General features: G+C 52.0%; 10 protein-coding genes across 10 annotated transcripts; 5 read left to right on the top strand and 5 right to left on the bottom strand.

Moving 5' to 3' along the window:
• Positions 1-70: 70 nt before the first annotated feature.
• N7477_002515 (uncharacterized protein) lies at positions 71-298 on the bottom strand (the record flags this gene model as incomplete). Its single annotated transcript, XM_056964178.1, has 1 exon — positions 71-298. One exon carries the CDS (start codon positions 296-298, stop codon positions 71-73), a length of 228 nt encoding a protein of 75 aa, XP_056824131.1.
• Positions 299-2362: 2064 nt separating this feature from the next.
• N7477_002516 (CCAAT displacement transcription factor COY1) lies at positions 2363-4700 on the bottom strand (the record flags this gene model as incomplete). Its single annotated transcript, XM_056964179.1, has 2 exons — positions 2363-4512; positions 4574-4700. 2 exons carry the CDS (start codon positions 4698-4700, stop codon positions 2363-2365), a joined length of 2277 nt encoding a protein of 758 aa, XP_056824132.1.
• A 371-nt stretch (positions 4701-5071) lies between these two features.
• On the top strand, positions 5072-8825 carry N7477_002517 (uncharacterized protein; the record flags this gene model as incomplete). The annotated part of the gene is made up of 2 exons (XM_056964180.1): positions 5072-5222; positions 5287-8825. The coding sequence occupies 2 exons, from the start codon at positions 5072-5074 to the stop codon at positions 8823-8825; spliced, it is 3690 nt and encodes a 1229-aa protein (XP_056824133.1).
• Positions 8826-9216: 391 nt separating this feature from the next.
• On the bottom strand, positions 9217-9585 carry N7477_002518 (U6 snRNA-associated Sm-like protein LSm7; the record flags this gene model as incomplete). Its single annotated transcript, XM_056964181.1, has 3 exons — positions 9217-9344; positions 9397-9468; positions 9543-9585. 3 exons carry the CDS (start codon positions 9583-9585, stop codon positions 9217-9219), a joined length of 243 nt encoding a protein of 80 aa, XP_056824134.1.
• Positions 9586-10540: 955 nt separating this feature from the next.
• N7477_002519 (Zn(II)2Cys6 transcription factor domain-containing protein) lies at positions 10541-12544 on the top strand (the record flags this gene model as incomplete). Its single annotated transcript, XM_056964182.1, has 2 exons — positions 10541-11153; positions 11214-12544. 2 exons carry the CDS (start codon positions 10541-10543, stop codon positions 12542-12544), a joined length of 1944 nt encoding a protein of 647 aa, XP_056824135.1.
• A 158-nt stretch (positions 12545-12702) lies between these two features.
• Positions 12703-14574, bottom strand: N7477_002520 (T6SS phospholipase effector Tle1-like catalytic domain-containing protein; the record flags this gene model as incomplete). Its single annotated transcript, XM_056964183.1, has 2 exons — positions 12703-13772; positions 13827-14574. The coding sequence occupies 2 exons, from the start codon at positions 14572-14574 to the stop codon at positions 12703-12705; spliced, it is 1818 nt and encodes a 605-aa protein (XP_056824136.1).
• A 1638-nt stretch (positions 14575-16212) lies between these two features.
• On the top strand, positions 16213-17291 carry N7477_002521 (intradiol ring-cleavage dioxygenase; the record flags this gene model as incomplete). The annotated part of the gene is made up of 2 exons (XM_056964184.1): positions 16213-16931; positions 17021-17291. 2 exons carry the CDS (start codon positions 16213-16215, stop codon positions 17289-17291), a joined length of 990 nt encoding a protein of 329 aa, XP_056824137.1.
• Positions 17292-17849: 558 nt separating this feature from the next.
• On the top strand, positions 17850-19563 carry N7477_002522 (fasciclin domain-containing protein; the record flags this gene model as incomplete). The annotated part of the gene is made up of 2 exons (XM_056964185.1): positions 17850-18860; positions 18913-19563. 2 exons carry the CDS (start codon positions 17850-17852, stop codon positions 19561-19563), a joined length of 1662 nt encoding a protein of 553 aa, XP_056824138.1.
• A 279-nt stretch (positions 19564-19842) lies between these two features.
• On the bottom strand, positions 19843-22460 carry N7477_002523 (PAN-complex poly(A)-binding subunit PAN3; the record flags this gene model as incomplete). Its single annotated transcript, XM_056964186.1, has 9 exons — positions 19843-20873; positions 20923-21078; positions 21132-21276; positions 21326-21502; positions 21732-21838; positions 21887-22029; positions 22091-22098; positions 22187-22272; positions 22388-22460. The coding sequence occupies 9 exons, from the start codon at positions 22458-22460 to the stop codon at positions 19843-19845; spliced, it is 1926 nt and encodes a 641-aa protein (XP_056824139.1).
• A 1000-nt stretch (positions 22461-23460) lies between these two features.
• N7477_002524 (clathrin-mediated endocytosis regulator UBX3) lies at positions 23461-25039 on the top strand (the record flags this gene model as incomplete). The annotated part of the gene is made up of 2 exons (XM_056964187.1): positions 23461-23595; positions 23645-25039. 2 exons carry the CDS (start codon positions 23461-23463, stop codon positions 25037-25039), a joined length of 1530 nt encoding a protein of 509 aa, XP_056824140.1.
• Positions 25040-25545: the final 506 nt, after the last annotated feature.

The following is a 25545-nucleotide window of genomic DNA, read 5'->3' on the forward strand; positions in this document are numbered from 1 at the left end:
ACCAGGAGATCGAATCATGAACGGTGCATACGTACTTGCGTACCTCTTCCTAGTGCAACATACATGGGTGTCACTCCTCGGGACTGGGAAGTCCCGAAGCAAATGACGGCAGCGAGATCTTGGATGTGTCGCAGGTAGCAGAGGGTGTCACGTCGTGTCTCACATCGTCGATGTATTTGCTGACTTTGCCATAGAATTCTGCTAGCTCATCTGAGAAGTCGTAGATATTGTTGAAAATGTTAGATGGGCCAGCAGAGGATACTGCGACCATCGAGAGTAGGATCGGTGCCAGGCGCATGGCTAATGGTCTTCTGTCGTGAAGGATATACGAGTGGAGAGGTGGTTCTATTGATGGGAATTGAACAGTGTAGAGATGTGTCAACCTTGAGCAGCACCAGGCTGTTCGTAAGGTGTAGGGAGGATGGGGTAATTAGCGGAAAGGAACGACAATTGGAAGTATTGGCATGAAGATGATGAGTCCGTCGCAAACAGGGAGCACCGGTTCATATAGAGTCGGTGCTAATTGCAATCTTGCACGGTTCCAAGCATACATCAAAGATAGTAACACTGAACTCGCTTGAAACAATCTTGATTCTATAAAAATAAGTCATCGATGCACGCTGCAGGTACTAGCAGGGATCAAATGCTGACTGAGCCCGTTCATTGGTGCAGAGAGCGCCCAGTGCTGCCGCCGCCAGCCTCTGCAGGGCCTCATTCGCTCTGTCCACAAAACAGATTCGGCCAGATCGAGAAAGCGATGGCGCTAAGCAAAACAGCGGGCTTCTCGTTGGGCGGCACCGTGGAGGTGCTCGGCCAACTTTGGGGGGGAGTCTATGCGAAGACCCTTCCTATTTCTCCGAACTATTAATAACTCGGACCCTAGCTCCCCATGTGCTCAGACGTGATGAGCGTCTAGATATGCATTGTGACTTGCCCCTGTGGGTTAGTGTGCAGACTTGGTAGTCAAGGACGCTCCCTGAAGAAATAGGGCGGCTGGATGAGATTAGGACGAATTGACAATCGACGTGTTCGATATCTAATTGGATGCACCGGGGCATGATTTGTTGCAAGTAGAGCTGTCTTGCTTTCGGGTAGCCACCCGAATGATCATTGCGGGGAGGCTGGATGAGAGCTTACCCTCCACATTTGTGGCATTTCCCACTTCTGGCTCAACCCGAGCAGGTTACAATCACTGGGCGCGTAGCCGACGCCATCAGCGCCATCTTACTCAAAGCGAAATCTTCAAGTCAGCCACTTCAACTATCTTTAACCGATGATCCACATCACCTGGCTAAAGGTATCTTTACCCGAACGAAGAGGGAATGCGTAACTGGTTTCCACGGTCAGATCCCGATATATCTTGTGAGGGGTAAGTGGCACTAGCCACGATACTACCTTCAATGACATTCATCTGAGAATTGAGGGAAGAGTACACCTAAGAAGTGATGAGTTGGAGCTATTACCCCACATTCCAAATTTATCAGTTGAAATGGAGTCTCTTCACCCCATCAGGATTGCCAGACGCCGGCGATCTAATGTGCTGATCAGCCTGCTGTGTTTCATTGTTCAGATTGCTTAATTTTCGGCAGTCTCTCAATAAGAAGCCCGGGTGGTCTAGTGGTATGATTCGCGCTTAGGGTTCGACCTAAGCACTCCTGCGCGAGGTCCCGCGTTCGATCCGCGGCTCGGGCCTTCATTCTCTTTTTGCTTCAATTCCTTGCGCTTTGGTTTTTTATTCCCTTCTGCTAGACAGTCCCCGACCGACAGCGGTGGGAGAATAGCAGGCAGAAAGCTCACCATTCATAGGATATCATCAAGAGTGACTTGCTTCCTTGATTGTTGAATCGAAGGCAAGAATGCACACTCGCATGTTAGCCTGAACCGCTTCCCATGACACAAGTAAAAGTGCCTACCCTCCGCGTCCTCTCGTGAGGGATGATTTAGATCTTCAAGCGCCGAACCTACGTCACGAACCACTTCAGATACCAGATGACCCTGCGCGAAGTAACCATCTTGCGCTTCTTCCAAAAACCCTTAGGGATAGTTGAACCATCGTATCATGTGCCATTGGCAAACACCTCACAGGTAGGTAGTGATGAACAGGTCTGATACAAAGCTCGTAGTCATTTCCCGGGCCCTAATAGACTGTACAATCTGGCTGACTAGGAACCTCCGAACAAGAAATGCAGAGCAACACTAGGCCCGTTCGCCAGAGCGGCCCACTCATTCATTCTCAACGCCAAAATCGATGACCAGCCATGCTACAAAGGAAAAATATGAAAACTCCATCCCCTAACTTTCGCTGTTTGAACATCAGAAAAAAAAACAGGTTCTTGCCCCGCAACTTCAACTATCAAGGGTTTCAGCCTGCATGGTTGAAACCCTCCTGCTGCCAATCATCACCATGCAGCTGACTGCCACTGCCACTGCCAATACCAGACCCACTACCACTACTGCCATATGCTGCTGCTGCGGCGCTGCCCACAGCACTCATGGCACTATGCTTTTCGATCTCTGTCGTGCTCATCATGTAGAGTACGACAAAGAGAAGGACATGCAGAGCGAGGCAGTAGCCTGCGAACAGGTTTCGACTGGTTCGATTGGCCATGATGATGCGAGTAAGCGAGAAGACAATTCGCTCGGGAAGGCTCATGCGCTTGTACGCTCGCGCCGATTCTCGGCCCTTGAAGGCAGCGAACGGCGAGATCCGTGCCTCGTAGGCATTCTGATACCGATCAAGGGAAAGACCGGAAGGGGCATCTGATGAGTTATAGACAGATGTCGAGCTAGGCGCATTCGCATACGATGAGGCAGATGTGGATGCACCCTGGCCACGGCTGTATGTGGAAACATACCGAGTCTTCTCGTACAGGCCCAAGTTGTCCTTCTGAAGAGATGCAACTTCCGAGCGAAGGGACTTGACTGTGGCATACGTCTTCGATAGCTCTTCTTCCAGCTCCGCATTCTTCTTCTTGAAACGATCACGCTGCGCTTGAATCATGGGAAGAAGACCAGAACCTCCCCCCACGGCTTCTCCGGCACGAATAGCATCCATCGTGGTGGCGGATGTGGCAGTCTGGTCGAAGCCAGAGATAATTGACGAGGTGGGAGATGATGCACCCCGACGGGCTGAGTGGGGGTACCTCGAAGTAAAAGTACCCGCTATAGACATGGCCGACGATGGGAATGCGTTGGCTGCCTCTTGTTGCACCTGAAGAAGATCATTTTCTAGGGTTGTCGATAGCCCTCGGGACTTATCAAGTTCGCTTTTTGTCGTCGCAAGCTCGCTACGCATCGTCTCAAGCTGTTCTTGGATATCGCGTGTCGAGACCCGTAAGACTGCCAGCTCATCGTTCAACTTTTTATTGCGGGCAAGCAGAAGTTGCTCAAGCGAGTTCTTCTCTGGAGCTTTCGTGGCAGATCCATTAGCACCCACTGCATCACTTTGCGTCGTCTCTGGATCATCCTCATCGTCACCTGCCGTCAACTCAATCGACTTGATCATCTCCAACTCTCGACGAATATCCTCGTAGTCAGCACACTTATCGAGACGCGAGCGCAGTTCATCCCTCTCGGCTGTGATTTTAGCGGCAGTTCGTTCCGCTTGTAGGAGCTTTCCTTCCCAGGAGTGTCGGGTTGAGTCCTTGTCAAATCGTGCGGCATCTAGTTTCCGTAGCAAGGAAGAATTTTCGGACTGAAGGCGCTGATATTCAGGATCATCTTGAACCGAGATCGGCTGACCAGGATGTGAATGAGAGACAGCTTGGGCCAATTCTAGCCGTAGCTGCTCGTTGCGTGTTTCGACATCAGCCAACCTCAAGCTGGTTTTCTCCAAATCAGCAGAAACGAGTTCCAGCTCAGCAGCAGTAGCACCGTTGCGAGCTTCTTCATTATCATCATCCCCGCCCAGCCGCTGAGAGACCTCGTAACTAGCTTTGAGCTCCTTAATCAAACGCTCCTGGTTTTCGACCTTCTCTTCCAAGCTCCTCTCTTTGGCCTCCCAGTTGTTCGTCTTTTCCATAAGGACAGCTTCCCACGATGCTTCAATCTCCTTGGCTCTGGATTCTTGGTTCTCTTCGAGCTTCTTCCTCGCAGCACGCTCCTCCTGAAGGCGCTTCTCGCTTTCCTCCTGCTGTCTTGTGAGCCGGTCGACAGATTGTCGCAATTGATCGCGCTCCGAGGTGAGCTTTGGGACTGTATCTTCGGATAGAGCAAGAGAATCGACAGAAGCTTCCAGAAGAGGGTAGGGATCGGGTGCCTCGGATAAAGAAGAATATAGTTGCAGGAATGAGGACGAGGACGTTTTGCCCTGGTTGGTCAAGACATCGATAAAAGATTGATAAGCTTTCAACAATCCTTTAAACTCAGACAATTTGGCCTGCTCCTCCAGCTTCTTAAATTCCTTGGTTTTTTGGGCTAGATCTTTTCTCTGTACCAGAGACTCCCGCTGCTGTTCAACAATATCGGAAGCGGTCGCATCAAGTTTAGCGATGGTGCTGGCAAGGTCGATTCCTGGCCATACAATGTCAGTTGCGCCCTGCTGGGGATCTTGTGATTATACCGGGTGACATACCTCGCCAGGCTGCGATTGCGCGTTGGAACTTGTTTGTCTCTTCGGATAGCTTATTGTCAACAGGCTCAGATTGACTCTCTTGCCGCTCTTGGGCGGCAAGACCCTCACTAATGGCGAAGGAATCCATATCCAGCGTCAACCGAAGAGGACTGCACGGTCACCCCACACCAAATCGCAATCTGCCAAGTTAAGATGGGGGGGATTCTGCGGAGTTGGAGATCAGGACACGCGGCGCGCAACGGGCCGAAGTTGTTCCGCAATGTATGCGCCTTGTCGCAAGTGACAGGTAGATGAATATGTCATGAATAAAGCGAGTTCAACCAAGATCTGGTTTACAGGAAAGAAATCGAGGTTTCGAAAAGCTCCAATGTTCCGACCGATGAGAAGCATCCCGTTCCTGATCTAGCGGCCCCTGATGGGAAGCTTTGGCCCCAAACATCTGACCGCCTTCCAACCATCCTCCTAAGCTGGCGGGGAGATACCACCTTGAAGCTAGCCATGGCTTCGGTCGATGGAGCCGGCCCTCGTAAGAGGCGGAGAATTGGTCCCCTTGGGACTGATCCCTATATTTTACGGTCCCTTTTCGATGATGTACCGCTGGCAACCGAAGACAGCTCCGGCGTTTACATCACTTGTGTCGAATACTGGGGTAAGCTATGCCAGCGCGGTTGGCAGCCTTCGATAAGAATTCTCTTACTAACCTCACTCTATAGAGGAGAATCTGTACATTGGCACTTCTGCAGCCGAAATCCTGCACTTTGTCTGCCTTCCTGCTGCTTCCGACGCACCTAACGAGCCTACGTTTATACTGGCATCGCGACTGCCTATCCCATTCCTGAGCGCGCCCTCAGACAGCGATCAAAGAGGTGTTCAGCAGATTCTCATACTTGCGTCGGTGAACAAAGCTTGCGTTCTCTGCAATGGCACAGTCACGTTCTACATGCTCCCAGAGCTCAGCCCGGCCTGGAACACCAAGGTTAATCACTGTCGCTGGATTGGCGGCCTGGATCTCAACCGAGACTTGGGGTCTAGAGAAGACCCAGTTGTGATGATTGCCGTACAGAATAGAATACTCCTGGTTCAGATCGGAGATGAGCCGAAAAGCATCAAGAAGATTGGATTCCCCGGTTGCCTAGTTGCGGCGCGTAGAGGTACAATTGCCTGTGCCGCTGATGGGCACTCTTACTCGCTCCTAGAGGTGGAACACCAACAGAAGATTCCACTTTTCCCGATATCCTCATCGAACGAAGTATTCAATTCTGGGCAGGTTGAAGATATGACGCCAGGACCCCAAACACCGTTGAAACGGTCGCCTTCTTCGTCATACCCAAGCTCCCCTCCTAGCGACCCTCATGCGCACGGAAGAAGCACCAGCCTGAATACCTATGTTGGAATGTTGCAGCCAAATGCGCAAATACCACAGCGTGAGAGATCACCGGGAACACCAGATCCCTTCGCACCCTCGGGGACCTCTCGGCGATCAAGCTCTGAAGAAAGAGACGATAAAAATGATGAGCAGAAGAAGAAATCGGACAGTCCTGAAGCGCAAGCTTCTCCTTCCGATAGCTTGAAGCCATTGCCGCCTATACCAGCGAAGCCAGTCACAAAGCAACTTCTGCCTCACGTTGTCTCTCCGACCCCCTCCGAATTCCTCCTGGTGACTGGAACGGAGGAGAAAGAACCCGGTGTGGGCATGTTTGTAGACCTGGATGGTGAAGTCGTCCGAGGCACGATCAATTTCCATCGATACCCCAAGTCAGTAACGATCGATGCTGGCGAAGATGAGCAGTCTCTCCAACCTAGTGAAGATGCCAGGGAGGAGTATATTCTTGCTGTCATTGAATTCGATGATGATGGACAACGAAGCCGACTGGAAATTCAAAGATGGGACGATGATCCCGCAGAGATTGAACGACAAAGGAGATGGCTCGACATACCGTCGCCTAGCGAAGCCGAGTCAGCCAAAGTCGGCCTTCGACACACAATCAGCCCTAGCCATCTCGAGCTCGACGATGTAGGCAAGCTCCTCAGAATGGTCCGCCTCAAGACTCCACTGCTAGCCCCCCATGTACCCGCAGTAGATTCGAGAACACACGCATCGATCGAACATTCACAAAAGGAGAAAGAACTGTTTGAATCCCAAGAGTTGACCGATTGCGAGGATTTCAAGAAAGGAGTGAAGGATTGGGAGACCCAGCGGAATTCCGAAGAGGAAAAACTTGCACATGGACTGGGCAAACTCCGAAGCAGTCTCATCGTTTGGTCGGGCTCCAAAATATGGCGCCTAGTCAAGAATCCTCTTGTCGTTCAGCTTGAGGATACTCTACAGAAGGCCCTACAGACAAACGAGAGCGGCCAAACAGCTCTGCATAGAACCTCTGTCATGGAGTTGATGTTGTCTATTCAGGACCTTGAGCCTCGGACTGAGTCTGAATTTATCGGCTTGGGCTATTTGAAGCAAAAGGCTTGTTTGCTCTTGTATGGAGATTTGCTCTCCATGCAGCCTAAGAACCATGGAGACCCCATGGTTAACAATACTGAGCAAGCGTTGTTGGCAGGTAATTTGGATCCCCGGATAGCTCTACTATTCATCCCTTTGCTCCGATGTGAGGTCCTGCAAGGACCTCAGGGTATTTGGATTCCTGCTGGGCTAGCCAACATCGTCGAAAAGTACATTCAGCAAATTGAGAGGATGCCTCAAGAGACATCTGGGCCAGCCGTTGTCCATAGCTCTTTGCTGAATATGTTGAAGCGTTACCTTTTCTCGTGGCAACAAAAGAGGGGATACGGTAGCATATCAGATGAGACCTACGTTCTGGACAGCACTGATGCTGCGCTGCTTCATCTGCTACTGGAGCAAGACGCCCATTTGAACGCTCAGCAACGGAAGTCGTCTCCTATCCGTGCCGATTTGAACAAGCTCGTCGACAACTGGAAGGGCAATTTTGAACGGGCAGTACAACTGTTGGAGCAGTACAAGCGACTTTACATCCTGAGCCGCCTTTATCAAAGTCGAAAGATGTCCCGCAATGTACTTAAGACATGGCGGAGAATTATTGACGGTGAAGCCGATGTCGGCGGGGAAGTGAACGCCCAGGGTGTCGAGTCCCAAATGCGAAAGTATCTGGTGAAAATCAAGGATTCTCAACTGGTGGAAGAATATGGCGCCTGGCTCGCTGGACGGAACCCGGCTTTGGGCATTCAGGTATTTGCAGACAACTCTAGCCGAGTGCGACTGGATCCTGCAGACGTGGTTTCTCTGCTCAAGGAGCGAGCGCCTAACGCAGTTCAGTTCTATCTGGAGCATCTCGTCTTTGCAAAAAGCTACACCCAGTATGCCGACGATCTCATCTCCTATTACCTGGACGAAGTGCTTTCGGTGCTTGAGTCCTCTTCAGACGCACGGACGTCTCTGTCCGATTCCTACTCCACGTATCGGGCCCTGCGTCCTCCCAAGCCCACTTATCTGAACTTCATTTCTGAAAACACACCAAGTGAGCCCTGGTGGCAGTCTCGACTTCGTCTGCTCCAGCTACTGAGTGGCACCTCTGGAACCCAGTTCTCATCCACTGCTCTTCCCTCCGGAATTACATATTCCATCCCTACTGTGCTTTCCCGCATTGAACCATTTCAGGATGAGCTCGTCTCCGAGAGTATCATCCTCGATGGTCTACAGGGCCACCACCGCGCTGCACTGCGTCTGCTAACTCATGGTCTGGGAGACTACGACTCCGCAATCCGCTACTGCCTCTTCGGCGGTCCGCGCAGCTCAATATCATCTGCTGGTGTGCAGCCTGAGCTTGCTAACCACGATCAACAGTCCACTCTCTTCCGGCATCTGCTAGATGAGTTCCTTCAAATCCAGGACTTGTCAGACCGCATTGAGCGCACAAGCGACTTGCTGGCTCGATTCTCGGCCTGGTTTGATGTACGCGAGGTACTTGATCTCGTTCCGGAAGACTGGAGTGTCGATATCCTCGGAGGATTCTTTGTTCACGTCTTCCGTAATCTCGTTTCGCAGACCCGAGAGGCACGTATTGAGCGGGCTCTCAGCGCTGGTCTCAACCTGCGCATCGGCGTGGAGTACATTGATAGCATGGAGAAATCCGGAGTTTGGGTGGAAGATCGAGAAGGCGTGCGACGATTGAAGGATGGAAAGATCCAAACAGAAACCGGACTGCAAGATGAAGTCGCAGGAGACGACGATGACTTTGGCGACGTGGTCACTGCGTCTGGGGAAGTGGGCCAGTAGATCACTTTTAGATTCATTATGTACAGAATTATGTGCGGGCGCATCATCTATGATACCTACCCAGTTTTACGATTCCTATTTGAGACCGCCTTTTTCTTTCATCTTTGATTGTTGTGGATATCATATTTCTGATAGAGTAGGTCTTAACACCATGGCGGTTTATCCGAATCCATAGTGCATGGCCACTATCATACATCATAATTCAGGCCAAAGGTGAAATGTAACAGCTTCATGTTGCATTTCACTACCCTCATAGCTCTGAAGAGCGTTGGCTCCAAGTCACTCAAGAATGAGGGCGTATCAAATTTTGCAGTGGGCCCCAAACGGACCTCTATTAGCCAAGTCAACGAGACCACGCCGCTTGAATTGCTTAATAAGGATAGCATGGAAATCACTCCTCAGGCTGCACGAACGGGTTGGGGATCTCCTCGCTGCCATCAGCAGGCGAGATAAGCACGATCAGGGTGCCCCGAGCCACAATCAAGCCCAACGAGCGGGTGGTCTGGTTGCCTTCGTCATCTGGAGAGACGTCAATATGCAGAAATTGCTAACAGCAATTGATGAGACTTACCGCGCATAGACTCCTTGACGTCGTCGAGGACGAGGTTCATGAGCTGGTCATAGCCCTTCAGGGTACCAGTGACTAACGGGGGGGGGGGTCAGCATCTAGAACATGTCCATAGGGTTCATTTGAAAAAAGAGACGATTCCAACACACCTTCACGACCGCCATTGAACTTGACCATGACCTCCTTGTCCATGTACTTGTTCAAGTCAAGGATGTTTTTCCTTCTTGGGCTTCTCCTGTGCACCGCCACCACCGCCACTTTTTTGCTGAGGCTGGCGACCACCACGACCACCACGGCCCCCTCGGAACGAACCACGTTCGGACATTGGGGATTGATTTGAGAGCGGTGAAGGAGAAGGGGAGGGGGGGGGAAAAGGGAGTTAAACCTAGAATGGAGAAATGGAGGAAAGGGAATACAGCGTATGGCCCGCGGTCACTAAAATGGTGAAGGGGGTGGGCAAGTATGAGGGATTTTCGGCGGGGGGGTTCACAGGCTCAGAGTGGACGAGTGGACGAGAGTGGACTGATGAATTGTCCGCCTGAATCCCGCTGGTAAATTACGCTGTCATATTACCGGGGGCGGTGGGCGGAGGAGGTATCCAGTACGCGCGGACCCCAGGCATCAGCGAAATGCACCTCCACAAGGCCCAAGGCTTGTCGGGTGGGGACTCCAGCCTTAAGAGGCTTGCACGAATCCCTGAAACTGTAGGATACAGGATACAGACTGAGATGTTCCACCCACGGCGCACAACCTCCGTGGATACCACACTAAAGGTGCAGGCGGAGGGTGCCAGCGCATTCCAGCGGAATAGGCCGGCGGGACTCCGCCGTGTATAGGTACCGTAACTACCAGCGCGGGCGTACGAAAGCCCCGAGATCAGGTACAGGTACTTGTCTGTAGGCCCCGTTCGTTCCGGGGGCCGCTTTTAGCACCTCCCTGGACCCCGGTACTTCTTCCCCTTCTATTTTCTCATGAAAGTTTCGCCCATGTTCACTCCCATACGGCTCCTTGATCCTTAGTCCTGCGCATCCCGCGCTCCCTCCCTCTTCCTTCCAGCCGCACTGGCTCGCGGCCCCCGGCGTCAATTTCCCTTCGGCCTGACTACCTTGACTCCTATTTCAAGTACGTCTCTAGGACGAATCTCGCCATGGAGTCACACCCGGTGGCTGAGCCGTCTAATAAACGGCCTCGGTCTCCCACGGGTGAGCACCAGCTACATCAGTCCAAGGTGCTCAAGACGCACTCGAACCACCTGCAGATCAACTACCTCGCACGCCAGTACCCGGATAACCTGCCCCTGGTCTCCGCCGAAGATACCATGCCCGCTATCATTCACCTGATCGGCGAATATGACGGCGTACTCCACCGTCACGAGAGCATTGCCGGAAATCTGGGCGCATGCCCGCTGGGCCCGATCTTGATCAAGCGCTTTGAGCGCCTGTTCGATGGGCCCCCGCGCGTGCTCAAGTCACACGGCAAAGACGGCCCTACGGTGACCTGGTTGGATGTGGTCGAGTTCGCCAAGAGCAAACCCGAGCAGTTCAATTTGGAGAAGCAGCGTAACGGCATCCGAGTCTGCCAGTTCTATACCAAGCAATGTCGAGTAGAGATTAGCGAGGAGGATTTCGTTCTTATTGCCTCCGGCATGCCGCAGAAAATGATTCCGCCCCAGCCTATTATCGAGGATGAAGAGAAGGAGCTGGGCGCTTTAGAAATCCTTGAGAAGAATCTTCAACACATCATTCAAATGGCTGACCAAGGTAAGTGCTTTCTACGCCAGCTTATATTAAGTGATATGGTCTGATTGGTTTCGCATATAGTGTCTGCCAGAGCCCGTCAGCTCAGCTATCGCCTGAAGAACCGCCGTACCGCAATTGTGAGCCGGAGAGAAAACGACGCTTCTTTGCAATCGCGCAGTGCGGCGGATGTCTGGCGCGATACCAGTGGTCACGCTGCGATCAATGGTCGTTCATCCAATGCATCACCCTCCGGCTTTGTGGCCGTCAACTCAAACCGGCAGGAGGCCGAGACCGAAGAGAATCCGCGATCGCCTCAATTTATGTTCTCCCATTCCAACACTGAGAACGTGACCATCATCAACGGAACCTCAATCAAAGGCGCATCGCCTACCACTCGCACTGAACTTATGAAGAAATTCTTCACTACAGCTGATCGCCACGCGCGCGGCTACGAAGATGCTGCGGGCCCAGTCAACCCTCAGACTCAGCCTCAGCCTCTACCCCGGCCACGAGGCTCGGATCCGGCAGATTACAGCATTATACCTGCTTCTACGACCCCAGTGGCCATTCCCGGTACACCGTCTTCGTTACTCCCACCTCCAAAGACGACGCCCAGCGAGAAGGATGACGGGGGGCCTTTCAAGCTAGAGATGGTCGCCCGCATGGAAGAGTTGGGCCGCGGAGAACGAGTCATCCCGCCCTGTGACCGGTGTCGCCGTCTCCACATGGACTGTCTCAAAAATTTGACAGCCTGTATGGGCTGCACTAAGAAGCACGCCAAATGCTCTTGGCGCGACGTCAAGGAAGACGAGATACGCGCGGCTTATGGTGCATCCGCGCTCATCCCACGCGAGCCACGCGAGCAGCGGGATGAAGAACGCAACACCCTCCCTCCTATTCAAAGTCTTGCCTCTCCGGGCTCAAGCGGACCAACACACGGAGAGCGTGCCCCGGAGGGAATTGCATCCATGGACCCACATCACTACTACCATAATCGCCGCGAATCAGCACCTGGGGCTCCACACATCGGCCCAGGCTCCGGAGCTTCTCATAACCTTCCCCCATCGTCTAATAACTCCCCGCGGAGAGCGATGAGTGATGAAGGGAGTGGCCGAATTAATTACGAACAGTCGCACCACGAGCATCCACACCATGGACACCCACAGCATCGGTCCACTCAAGACGACGACCCTGACGCGAATCAGCGATTGATGCAGGCTATCCTGGACACGGTCGATCACCACGCCCGTGTGGCGGCGGCCGTACAGGAGAAAGAGCGCGGCGCTGAGCGGTCCGGGGATGCTGGGAATGATCGAGACGCGGACCGTGAGCGAGAACGCGAGCGAGAAAGAGAACGTGAACGTGAACGGGATCGGGATCGGGATCGGGATCGACGTTTGGTCCAGGCTTAATCTTTATCCCGAACCGTGTATATTTTGCTATTTTGTTGTACAGTTGTGAGCGATGGCGAACCGGAAGGTATTGGGGGATTTGTCTTTTCAGATTACACATGTGCATATTATATCCATGAAAGTTGTTATGTCCCATCCTATGTCTTACAAGCACAATTCTAAGATACCTCCCACCACTCTGATCGCGGAAGAGGATCCTTGATATCTCTTCCCAGCTGGAGATCCAGGGCGTTGACATACTGCTGCGCTTCCTTGTCTTGGATGGCCAGTCTTTCAAAGGAGTTAATGTTTTCGGACAGCTTCCACTCAGGCAGGACTTCATACTCCGAGGACCCGGGGTACTTGAACAGATACTCGAATCCTTCCCCATTCTTCTTCCGGACGTAGTTGTCCCCCGTCAGCCAGATTGGGCGATACCTCTTGCTTTTCTCATGGTCTTTGGTCTTTTCCACCCGATATCCCACAACCGGATGCACTCGCTCAAATGTTTCGCCCAACTTCTGACCTTTATCAAGGGCATAGCGGCCTGGTGTACGCAGTCTAGATCCATTGACAACGTACACTAGTCCAAAGCTGTCCGGTAAATCGCCCAGTCCCCAGGTATAGCTGCGGTCTTCCATGTGAGCCGGCTTATCACCCGGGGTCAGAGGGTGTCTGATCGACGAGACAGCCCACTGACTAGTGCGCTCAAGCCACTTGCCCCACGACTCCTTTTTCAGTCTTTCAACTCTCTCCTTATACCAGTGAAGCGCGGTATTGATCTTAGCGAGTCTAGTCTGACGAGCCAATTGCTCCTTCTGCAAAGTCCCTTGATTGAGAGAAACAAAGCCCTTGATCTGGTCCAGCATCCAGGCAAAGGTAATGTTGGACATCTCTTCCATGTTTCCCTTGTTCTCCAGGGTCAGAGTGGAGCCACCACCGATATTGACGTGCACACCTGGGAACCAGACTTGGAGTAGCTTCGAGCGTTCTTTTTGGCTTTCCTCCAAGTCGAGCAGTTTTCGCGCGGCTTCGTTCTTGTCTTTGATTACTCGTTTCAGATCTTCGAGGGAGGGCCGCTCGGTTGAGAGGAGATCGAACCAGGCTTTGGATGCGGCTTCCCATGTCATTCGTGCCCTTTGGATTTCCTCGAGCGTGGCTTTCGTGATAGTTGGCACGTAGAATAGAGTCGGGGTAAATGCAGCACGATGTTCATCCAGAGCTAGTGCTTGGAAGGCGTTCTTGATATCTGCAGATGTTGTCAGTCATTTGGGACAATGTCGGGGGAGAGTCCAAATCCTACTGGGAGAAAGTCCAACATTATGCCATTCGGGCTTATCGGTTCGCGAGATCCATCGAGGCACTTCATACCCGAAGAGTTCGGGGAATCCCAGCGCACCCACCGTCTCAAAAACACCCACCACCTCGACCTGTCTTGACTCCGGAGTCTGAGCCCACTCGCCCCGACCCGTAGACTCCCAAACGACATGATCACCCTGCCTTTCCTCCGGCTGAGGATCGGCCGGCTTCCCATCATGCCAGTCATAGTAAGCATCACTGCCATAGAATCTATCCCCCGTAATAGCAGGATGACTCTGCTTGTAAAGTTTCCACACTTCTGGGAAATCCTGGATATCGGTCTTCGAACAAATACCCAAATCCGAAATCAACCCCGCAATAGCGCGCGCGGTATACGCACCACGCGAGAAGCCGAAACACAAGATCTGGTCGCCGGGGTTCCAGTTCAATACACAGAAATTGTATGCTTCGATGACATTCCCTTCGAGATCTTTCCCTGCAGATACATGGCCGTTTGAGTTCGTGCCGACTCCGGAGTCATACCAAACTACTTGTTGCCAGGGGAGGTGGTCGTCGTTGTCGATGCCGACGCTGTTGATTGCGCGACAAAGGCGGGTTACGTTGGATGGGATGCTCTCTTCGCCGGAGACGGCCGACTGACCGCTTCCATCGCAGCAGATGATGATGCGCTTGCGAGATGGGGAGAATTTGGATTTGGAGATGTCGCCCATTTCCCCAGGGCCGTGGCTCATAGCGTATGGGTGTAAAAGAATAAGTGTACTAGGATCTCAATATCAACGCTGGTCTTGATCGAGGGAGACATTGGATTATTTATGCCGAAAGGGGCTTTCAGCTGAACACGCATGGCTCAGCTGAGTGTCTTGGAAATCAACTTGCCTCTCTCCGTCTTGTCGTAAGAGTCGCTAAAAATGACCGATTTCTATGAAGCGATCGGGAATCATAGCCCCTTTTGGATTTGAATTCTAAAATACCCACCACACACATACATACTCAGGTTGTCTAGCAAGATCGTGATAGATAGATAGATAGTCTTTTTTTTTTTAATTATAGAATGACGCTTTCGTGAACTCTCACCGTGAAGCTTCCTAGGCCGGGACACGGCGATCATTAATACCTGGGGTGGGGCTTTGGTGCCACAGCTGCTTGAGACCGTCAAGACCGTCAAGACCGTCAAGACCGCGAAGAACGTGGTGCCAACTCAAATTCATATCCTGGTTCGGAGGAAAGACATAGATACAATAAGTCGGGGATATCCGTGTGGCGCACGAGAAGCGAACCATCATGAACCTCTGGCCAGAATTCGGACATGCATGGACACTCCAAGAGTCTTGCAGTGACTAGCGCCTTGGCCAATGCTATAACTCAGTGCTTCTTTGACCGCTTTCTCCTCCACCCTACTTTACTTAAGAGGACAGGCCTGTGGCTTAGCACCAATGGTTTCTTCCTTCCGTCTATTCTCAGCTAGTGGGTCATTGAAAGCTCCATTTCCTGGGGCTCAGTTGAACGCTAATCATCGCGGTACACAAAGGCCTCACGCTTCTCTGGGACCAAGTTTAGCTTTGGAAATTTTCGCGCTAGTCACATTGTGAACATGGTGATGAAAAAATCAGGGAGATTCACCAGGGAGAGTTGAGGGTTCCTTTGTTCTTAATGCCTCGACCTCGGCTTGACCCAAAATTAAGGAATATACTCTTCCAGATTATCTCATAGGCCGGAAAGGACCCTAAGGTCTATTCTATCTTTCTTATGGATATTTACATTGTCGTACGTTGAACACAGGCACGAAGTGGAACGCGTAGTTCCCATCTACCCCGGATCCCCCCGCAAATGCATGTTAGAATCGCAAAGCCATGGAATCGGCAGAAGTCAAAATTGCCTGCCGAGAGCTCTGCGGATATACATCAAGCGTTGCCCCACCAGACCGCTTAGAGCATGATGACCAATGTGACTAAGGCAGGAATAAGGCTTCACGCGGAACGTGGAGAAGGCCGGCTATATTCTCTTCCACCGGTCAGATGCTGAGGCTAACGCTTGTTAGAGCCAAGGCTTATCCCTGGTTTCGCCTCAATTACACTCACATTGGACATAGAGAGGGAGAAGGAAAGAAAATGAAGGTATGGAAGAAGTACGGCGGAAATGGGGGGAATCCCGGTGCCAGTTAATTCCGCTACGCTGAGTGAGCGGGGGCCAAGTTTATTGCGGGGGTGAAGCTCGAGCTTCTAAATCCGAACTTTCAAGTCAAAGACCACCCTGGATGACCCCCGCCGGAACTACCGACAGAGCGTAAATCCGGTCTATGAATATAAACGCCTACCCCAGATCTTTCTTCCTCTCGTTACTCCAGACTCCATAAACCAGCTCCCGTCGCAATGGATCCCTCCCAAGTCAAGATCCCGCCGATGAAAGACCTCACGGTCGACAACATCACCGAGAATGTGATCACGATCAATTCCCTCTGCGAAGATCAGCGCATGAAATACATCCTCGAGCGCCTCGTCACACACCTCCACGACTTCGCCCGCGAAACCCGCCTCAGCAGCGACGAATGGATGACTGGTCTCCGCTTCCTGACCGAAGTCGGCCAAATCTGCACCGATGTGCGTCAGGAGTTCATTCTTCTCTCCGATGTCTTGGGTCTCTCGATCCTCGTCGATTCAATTGACCACCCAAAGCCCCCGGGCTCCACCGAGGGTACGGTACTGGGTCCCTTCCACACCCACGACGCCGAGGAGATGCCGGCGGGCGAATCCATGTCTCACGACCCCAAGGGCGAGCCCCTGCTGGTCGTTTGCAACCTCCGTGATACCCAAGGTAAGCCCATCGAGGGTGTCAAGATCGATATCTGGGAGACCGACTCGACGGGCCACTACGATGTGCAGTATGCCGGACGCGAGGGACCCGATGGGCGCTGCATTATGCGCTCGGATAAGGATGGTGTCTTTTGGTTCCATGCTATTACGCCCGTCCCATACCCGATCCCTCACGACGGACCCGTGGGCAAGCTGCTGAAGAAACTGCATCGTCATCCCTTCCGCCCATCCCATATGCACTTTATGTTCCAGAAGGAGGGTTATGACCACTTGATCACGTATGTGGTTCTTTTCTTTTTCTTTTTTTCCCCCCTTGTTCCCAGAGACAATGTATAAAATTGGATGTGTTGTACTAACGCGACACTAGTGCTCTGTACCTCCGCAATGATCCCTATGAAACCTCCGATGCCGTCTTCGGCGTCAAGGATTCTCTCACCGTCGACATTGGCAAGGCTGGACCTGAGATCGCCAAGAAGTATAATGTCCCCGAGGGCCATGCGCTGCTCACCTATGACTTCGTACTCGTTTCCGAGGCCGAGACGAGCGAGTTACGCGCAAAGAACTCCAAGATTGCCCTTGATGCTCTTGGTCGGAAGGTGAAGATCGTGAACGGACTGCCTGTGCCGGATCTGGATTAAGCATGGAGTTGAATTATTAAAGAGGACTCAGGATGGGATAAGTGCACACGATGGCCGTACGAATTTGACTATGAAACTATGACACGAATTGAAAATCTCTTGACTTTCCAAATTTTCCAAAGTTTCCAATAATGACACCTTGAAGAGTTGCGATGAACGACCCGAATTTCACGGTTTTAGGGCATGTGAAGTAGCATAGTCTCATACATCACATGTTGCATCTCATACAGTCGGACCTGCTGGTTTCCTTCCTCGCTGAGTGGCAAAATGGGCAAGATGAGATCGTGATGCGCATGAAATGCCCGGAAAGAAAGATGATTGGCTTTCTATTTTGTCCGCCAATTGCTCTTCCTTGATTGCTTTTTCTGTGCGAGGTTGCAGATGATCCAAGTACCCAATGTCCGCACCAGTAGAGTTGTGCACTGTCTCATCCCTACCGTTGAACAAGGATGCAGTGCGACCCTGCCAGGAAGTCGGAAGTTGGGGAAATACTTTTAATGATGTTGATTTCTGCAGATTTCTGTTAGAAATCAGCAATCTTAGACCATCTATCACAAAATGCGTGCCTACGTGTTACTATCAGTGGTAGCTTCCTTATGCTCTGCTCTGGTTCTTCCAGATCAAGAGATTCTTGCGGCCCTTTCAAAGGCTTTCCCAGGTCTCCAGGAGCATGAACACTCTCAGTCCTTCTCCACTGGTGTAGGTAGCCAGCATGTTGAGCCAGATATCGAGACATGGTGGGAAATGGTTTCGGCTATGACTCGGGACAGACATGACTCTGCCGCTGATCTATTGTTGAGTCTGCTGGGAAGTGATCTTAGCTTGGATGGTGCTGTCAGGGTTCCAAAGGAGAGGAACCCTGGGAGTGATGGCACTGACGACGATGAAGGTGGTGGAGGCAACAATAGGAAAGACGATGATGAGGATGATGAGGATGATGAGGATGATGAGGATGATGAGGATGATGAGGATGATGAGGATGATGAGGATGATGAGGATGAGGAGGATGAGGAGGATGAGGATGATGAGGAGGAAGATGAGGATGATGGGGACGACGAGAGACCGGACTTTCGCTGTCAAGCAGGTCCAGAAACAAGACTCCGACCTGGCTATTCTAGACATCCAAGGCTAGGATATGCCCGGCTCTTGCCCGAGGATGATCGTCGAGCATGTCCGCCCGAGGTATTCTGTTCAGAAGACCACACCATCTGGGAGCTGATCAATGAGAGCGCGAAAACCTCACGACTTGCGAGCCTCATAGAAAACAATGACGACCTGGTCAGCGTGCTCAACAGCACTGCAGCAAAACACACTCTATTCGCGCCAACAAACAGAGCCCTGGAGCGACTGCTTCACGAAGAGCCTCCGACCCATCTGCTGAAACAGATCGAGCACTACCATGTCATCTCTGGTCTCTTCAAAACAGACAAGCTTCGACGCCACCAGACACTGCGAACCGCACTGAACGAGTCCTATTTAGGCGAAAACATGCCACAGCGCGTGGTAGTGAATAAACGCCGGAACGCCCTGGTGCTGAACGGCCTCAGCCGTATTGTAGCAGGCGATATTGTGTGTCAAGTCCCAGATGCCTGCAGAGAAGCAAATTCATTAACGAGTCCAGCTCGCTAACAATGGTATCATCCACCACATCAACAACCCTCTTTTACCACCTCCAAACACAAGTGCCATTATCGATCTTCTCCCGGCCCACTTCAGCACTTTCGCTCACGGTCTCGAACGCACAAAACTCACCAAGTACTTCTGGAAAGACAATCGCGCCGGCGGAACAACATTTGCCCCTACAAACGCGGCATTCGAGCGCCTTGGACCTCTCGCAAATGCCTTCTTGTTCTCTCCACAGGGTGAGCAGTGTCTGCGGTCTTTGCTACAGTATCATATCGTGCTGAATCAGACCATGTACTCGGATGCGCTGTACGCGAAGGGAAATGTGCTCGAATTTGGAGGGAATGATTCGAGTGCTTCAGTCCATGTGGGATTGCCGACGATGTTGAAGGGTCATACTTTGAATGTTGATGTGGCGACGAGAGGGCCTAGGGTTGAGGTTAGGGTGAATGGGTTTGTTCGGGTTGTCGGATTGGATCTGGTGGCAAAGGATGGGGTGCTGCATGTATTGAACGAAGTGTTGCTTCCATCGAAGAAGGTTGGAGGGAAGATGAGACGGGATGATGGAGTGGACAGAATTGGGTTGGAGTGGTTAAAGCAGCAGCTGGGAGGCTGTGTTGGAGAAAAGTCGGCGCGCATGGATCTGTGATAGTGAGATGTTTCCCGTGGTCTACTTGTGTGCCAGGTTGAGATTTGAGTTTCTTCATTCTTTATCTTCTGTATTTCCATGAGATATTGCGGGTGTTGCCGTGCCTGGCAAAGAGAAATAATAACGAGATTACGCAGACTTAAGGACCTTGCTGATGAAAGCAAAGGGGAAGACCGGATCCATTGCGCGCCTGTTTATATATGAATCCTGGAGGTATAACAATAACGGTACCCAAGAGCCATCGTAGTCATAGCCGTAGACCAATGCTATCATATCAACTTAGTGCATTCTTCTTGTCGGCTTCATCAGTGCCTGGAAGGAGGACTCGAGAGCCTTCTTGACTTCCTTGAAGCTAACGATGAAACAGCTCTGCTCGTCACGGCTGACCAGGGTGACTTTTTCGTCAGAACCGGCATCGAGCTTGTTCAGACATGCGAGGATGTGTCCGAGATCAACCACTGGCTCGCCCTGGGGGTCCACCTGGTGGAAGACGTAGTCCCGGAAAATCTTCAAAAAGTATCGCTCCCCGCTCTCAGACCATTGTCGGTCATGCTCGTATTCAGGTCGCTCATTGACAAGGTTCAATTTGGTCATGAGACGCACGAGGCGGCCGTTCTCAAGCTCACGGCTAAGATCAGACGTGAGCTGATCGTCAAGGTGAAGTGCTGAATCAAAAGTTGACATCAACTGCGACGAGATACCCGTAATAAAGATGTCGATGGTTCGCTCCGCATCTTTCTGAAGACCGTTGAGTAGCCAGAAGACAGAGTTCTTCATCTGAGGGCTATAGGCACGAGTGAAATGTTCCATAGCTTTAGTAGGGTTGTGCATCACGGTGGGAGAGTTGGCCCCCAAAGCGACGATCAATTGCCCGAAGTTGACAAGATCCTGCCGCTGGAGATCCGCAACGGTCCGCTGAGAATCAAACTGAACGACGTCCAATATCGAACAAGCGTTGAGACGGATTCGATTCTTGCCGGTCAACAATACTTTACTGGGCTCCAGCACTCTTGCCGCAAGGCCATTGGTGTGAATGGCCTTTAACGCATTGGCAATCTGAGTCATGTAGCCCCAAATAACCTGCTCAGGAATGTGGGTGTTGTGCCGAGTGCCCTGGAAGCGGTTCCCAGCACCCAAATGCTGCTCAGCCAGCGTTTTGGAAAGAGGATGGTAGTCGGTGACGAAAATGAGCGAACTATCCTGGAAGCTTCGGCTTGTAAAGGCGTCATGGACGGTGACCACACTTCCACTGCACACGCGCTTCCAAGCCTGGACGGATCGGATGGCCTTCTCGTTGGTCAAACGGAACCCTGCGCGAGTTAGATGATGTTGCTTGGTAGGTATGATAAGCTCTCGTACCTTCAAGCCTTCGGAGGGCGTAAAAGTTTCCGTCCTTGCTCGACTGAGCTTTATAAACCCAGCTCGGATAGCCGAATGTTGCTGCATTCTTTTGGTGGCTAAGGTCCAGCGGGACTAAAGAGTGGAAATAGTCGACCTGGGCGGGAAGTGTTGTGTCTGGGAGAAGTCAGATCAATTTCAGATGAGCTTTGGGTATCTGATCAATGTACTAGGTAGGGTTTGCAAGGTAGCTGCAGCCTTCTTCTGCAGTTCCTCGCGGAAGTCATTAGGGAGAAAGAGGTCGTGAACGTTGCGCTGGTAGCCCAGAGTATTCTGATTGTGAGGGCCAATTGGCGCATAAAGATGATACTGGACCTGCGCAGATTGTTAGTCATTTCCTGTCACATTCACATGGGAATCATACAGGTTGTTGGAAGCCAGTCTGGCTTGCGAAGAAAGCTCCACCCATTGCGGCAGCCCCGTCGTGGGCGTACGGATTACCTGCAACGGGGCCAGCTGCAGACATGGGAGCAGAGGTGACAAAAGGATCAAAGCCAGCAGCAGCAGCAATAGCACCATTTCCATTACCCTGAATAGGTCCCTGGCAGTAGCAGTTAGCAGCGATCAAGTCCAGGCTGGAGCTGCGGGGTTTCGATGTGCTTTGTTCGGGGACGGGATCGAAATCATCTGCCAGCGCACTCAGGCTCCGACTGGAGCGCCAGCGCAAAGATACCGGCATTTCGTAACTGAGCAAGCAGAGCCCCGTGTTTGGAATTTGGCGAAATCCCGGTCGCAACTCAGGTAGCGACATAACGGAAGGAGCAGCTTACCACGTGAGCACCTTCAAAACCGCCAGGCACAAATTCCTGCACTTCAGCCAACGTCCAGTCGGGGGTTCCTGGTTCCTGCCTCATTGTTGGGGTACTTGTGTTGGAGCCTTGACCTGTCAGCATACATTACTCCGAGTTCGATTCGATGGACATACGCGACGCCGTAGGTCGGGGTTGGAACGGAGCTGCATTTGCAGCTTTTGGGGAGATAGGATTGGATTTTTTTGGGCCGTTGCCGTTTCCAGAGAGAAGAGATGGGGTAAAGCTGGGCGAGTCCACGTTGAAGCGTTTCTTGTTGCTGCATACATTCGTTAGCATGTCCTGTGCATGTCTTTTGGAAGATAAACAGTACGCCTTACCTATCGGACTGATTTGCAGTGTTAAGCTTATGGGGGTCATGATTAAAAGCACAACCTAGATAGAGGACCTCCGGTCAGACTGAGCAAGAAAGATACCCTAGCTTTAGTGTCGTTACCTTTATCTTCGTAGCGGCATCGGCCATAGATGGTTACATTGCGACATAATGTATCTTTTGCGTTCTCTGTTCCAATATCTCCAGTAAGCGATGTTCGCGGATCGTTACCCATTTCTGACACTTTCGTCTACTTCGTCTATCGAGGTCTATTCCCGGCGCGAGCTCATCGTGACACACTCACCTCGTGTCTTCATTTTCGGCGATCCAGTCGTGCGACGGGAATCGTCGAGTGGAGGTTTCGCGGACGAGGCCATGGTGGATGGCTAATACCGGGACGTGACAGATCAGCGCAGGAGGATCTCCATTGAAACGGGACCGAGGACGATGCGATTGAGGTGATCGAGAGGAAGCCGCATTCCTGCGAGACACCTATACACTCGGCGCGTTGATGGAAGGGCGGACCAATGAAGGAATCGACGGGGATCGGAAGTATATCAATATCTCGGGCAAACACCATGCATGTAAGAATAGGAGGCCCAATGCCGGCACCAGATGTCCACCAAAAGCAGATCGAGCAGAGAACGGATGGAATAGGAGGACGCGGGCGAACTCGACCCAAGGGGCCGCGCACGGGCCAGGCGGTCAAGCGATAGCCTGGCACCGTTATCATTTGAGAATATGGAACCCGGACATTCTATACTTACCCAGGTCAATGCTGGTGTTTTTTTCGCCTTCAGTGCTCTGAATAGAACATGTCTCGTGGAATTGACACCTTCAAATCTAAAAGCTTGGAACATTCGGACCTGATCATCTCCATCGGCGCATGTTGTCCTCAATATATATATATAGACTCTCTATTATTCCATCAGATGGAATCTTACTCTCTATCCATCCTTGGGAGGCTGTTGTTCAATGCACATGACCCAAGTATCTCACCTACAGCAGGTACATTACGGATACCACCGCATCACTAGGCTAATAGTATTGATAGATCCCTCCCTTCATTGATAGCAGGTCCCGGGAGTACCTTGCCTTATCGTGACAATCCCCCCGGATGATGTAATATGCCGAAGGCCCCTCCAGGGCTGAACAGGCCATCTTTTCAAACCAAGGGCTGAAAATGTGCCAACAGACATACTCAGTCATTACCGACGTTTAAATACATATCTATATTCAGCTTCTGTAGTTACGTAGAATCCTGTCCCAAGCTCTGGACGATAAGCGTGGTCCGGTCGTATGCAGGGAAGGCGGTGACCCGGCAGTATACATGTCCTTTCAAGTGCTCCGACAGCGTTGTCTCCTCACCTACCCACCATGTCCGCTGCTGAGCTCGACCTCGATCAGCTCTCTCCTAGTGAGAGAACGGCATTGGATACATATACATCTGTTACAGGTCAGGATCTACCAGAGGCCATCCCGCTACTGCGTCGGTCACAATGGAACGTCCAGGTAAGTGCTCTTCTCCGAGCTCCGAGGTAGCTTGCTCATCCCCGCATAGATAGCTATCGCCAAATTTTTTGATGGCGAGGGACCCGACCCGGTTGAAGAGGCCCGAGAGGCAATGCATTCCTCTCCACCTCGACCGACTCGTCGAACCCAGAACTTGATGTCCGATGACCTGACGGCGCAATTGACGCCTGTTGCACGGTCCGCAGACCTGGCCCCGCGAGTCGATACTCAATCCGAAGACCACCCTGTCTATCGCCCTCCCTTCATCTTGGCTCTTCTGTTCACCCCCTTTAATCTCGTCTACCGACTACTCTGCAGCTCATTTCGTCTCTTCGGGACGCTTTTCCTTTTCCTCCCGCGGCTTTTCAACGCTACAGCGAATCCCGCTCTTCAAGGCGCACGAAGAAATACTACGGGTCGTCGATCACTCGGTCCGAAAGATACAGCGGCTCGTTTCATCCGCGAATTTGAGGAGGAGTATGGAACACACTCGGTGCCATTCTTAGAGAACGGATACAACATGGCCTTGGAGAAAGCTCACCGGGACTTGAAGTTCTTGTTGGTGGTTCTCACATCGCCCGAGCATGATGAAACGAATGGCTGGGTGCAGGATACTCTACTGGCACCGGAGGTCGTGGAGTTCATCAATGACCCGCAAAACAACCTTCTTGTGTGGGGCGGCAATGTCCGAGACTCCGAGGCATATCAAGTGGCCAATTCGCTACGATGCACAAAATTCCCATTTGTCGCATTGACTGTTCACACACCAAATGTCTCATCGACTGCCATGTCGGTCGTGGGCCGCATCGCAGGCAATACTGCGCCATCTGAATTTGTAAACCGACTTCGCACAGCCATCTCGACGAACCAAGAGCCATTGGAGCGCATCCGCGCCACACGTGCCGAGCAGCAGGCGTCTCGCAGCTTGCGTGAACAACAGGACTCGGCGTACGAGCGATCGCTGGCGATCGACCGGGAACGGGCTCGCCAACGCCGGGAAGCGGAGGCCGCCCGACAGAGAGAAGAGCAAGAAGCGGCCGAGCGTCAAGCGGCTGCAGAAAAGAGAGAACGGGATTTGGCACAGTGGAAGCTCTGGCGCGCACAGTCCATCAGCGCGGAGCCAGGGACCGATGTCAAGGATGCCGTGCGCGTAAGCGTGCGCTTGCCATCTGGCGAGCGTATCATGCGGCGGTTTGCGCCAGAGGCTGACATTGAGGAACTCTACGCGGTGGTGGAATGTTACGAGGTGCTTCAAGATGAGGCTCGGCCCACGAATGTTGTTGAGCCCGAGAATTTTGAGCATACGTACGGCTTTTCTTTAGTGTCACCAATGCCCCGAGCTGTGTTTGGGGTGGAAGAAGGCGGATTGATCCGTGACAAGATCGGTCGGGGAGGAAATCTATTAGTGGAACCGATAGAAGAGGTTGACGAAGAAGAGTCATGATAGTCTAGGATAGTGCATGAAATCCAATCAAAGTTGACTCGTGCGAGCGAAACTCAAAGAGAAACCCCGCTTCACTATGCAAGGGCCTATCAGTTTCGGCTACAGCTATGACCTACCTCGAGACCAGATTCCTTCTTAAGTAGACTCGTCAGACCTGGCACAAACTCGATGAAGACGGACGAAACATGCACAACCTTACCTCGAAACGGACAAAACGGACGTGCGTATCCATGTGTCAGCACGGATCGGAACTCCACACTCCCGAGGCCACGGTAAAAAGGAGTCTCGGAATGGGTCTTCCCGAGTGCACTTGAAACGTGACTCCACGTGTCTCCGTGCCATGCATATAGTCCCGGTGTGGGTGTCCCACGCTACAAGTCTACTGCATGCCTGGTCAGTGGGACGTCGCTTAGGACAACATTAGATGAAGCTAGACTCGATATAGTTATACGTACTCTTGGCTCGAAGATTCTAGCTAACCGTACCCCTACTCTCCGGATTCTAGA

This window comes from Penicillium maclennaniae (genome assembly GCF_028827695.1).
Source record: "Penicillium maclennaniae strain IBT 15551 chromosome Unknown utg000003l:1.0-5670915.0:1.0-5674809.0, whole genome shotgun sequence".
Taxonomy (NCBI): Eukaryota; Fungi; Ascomycota; class Eurotiomycetes; order Eurotiales; family Aspergillaceae; genus Penicillium; species Penicillium maclennaniae.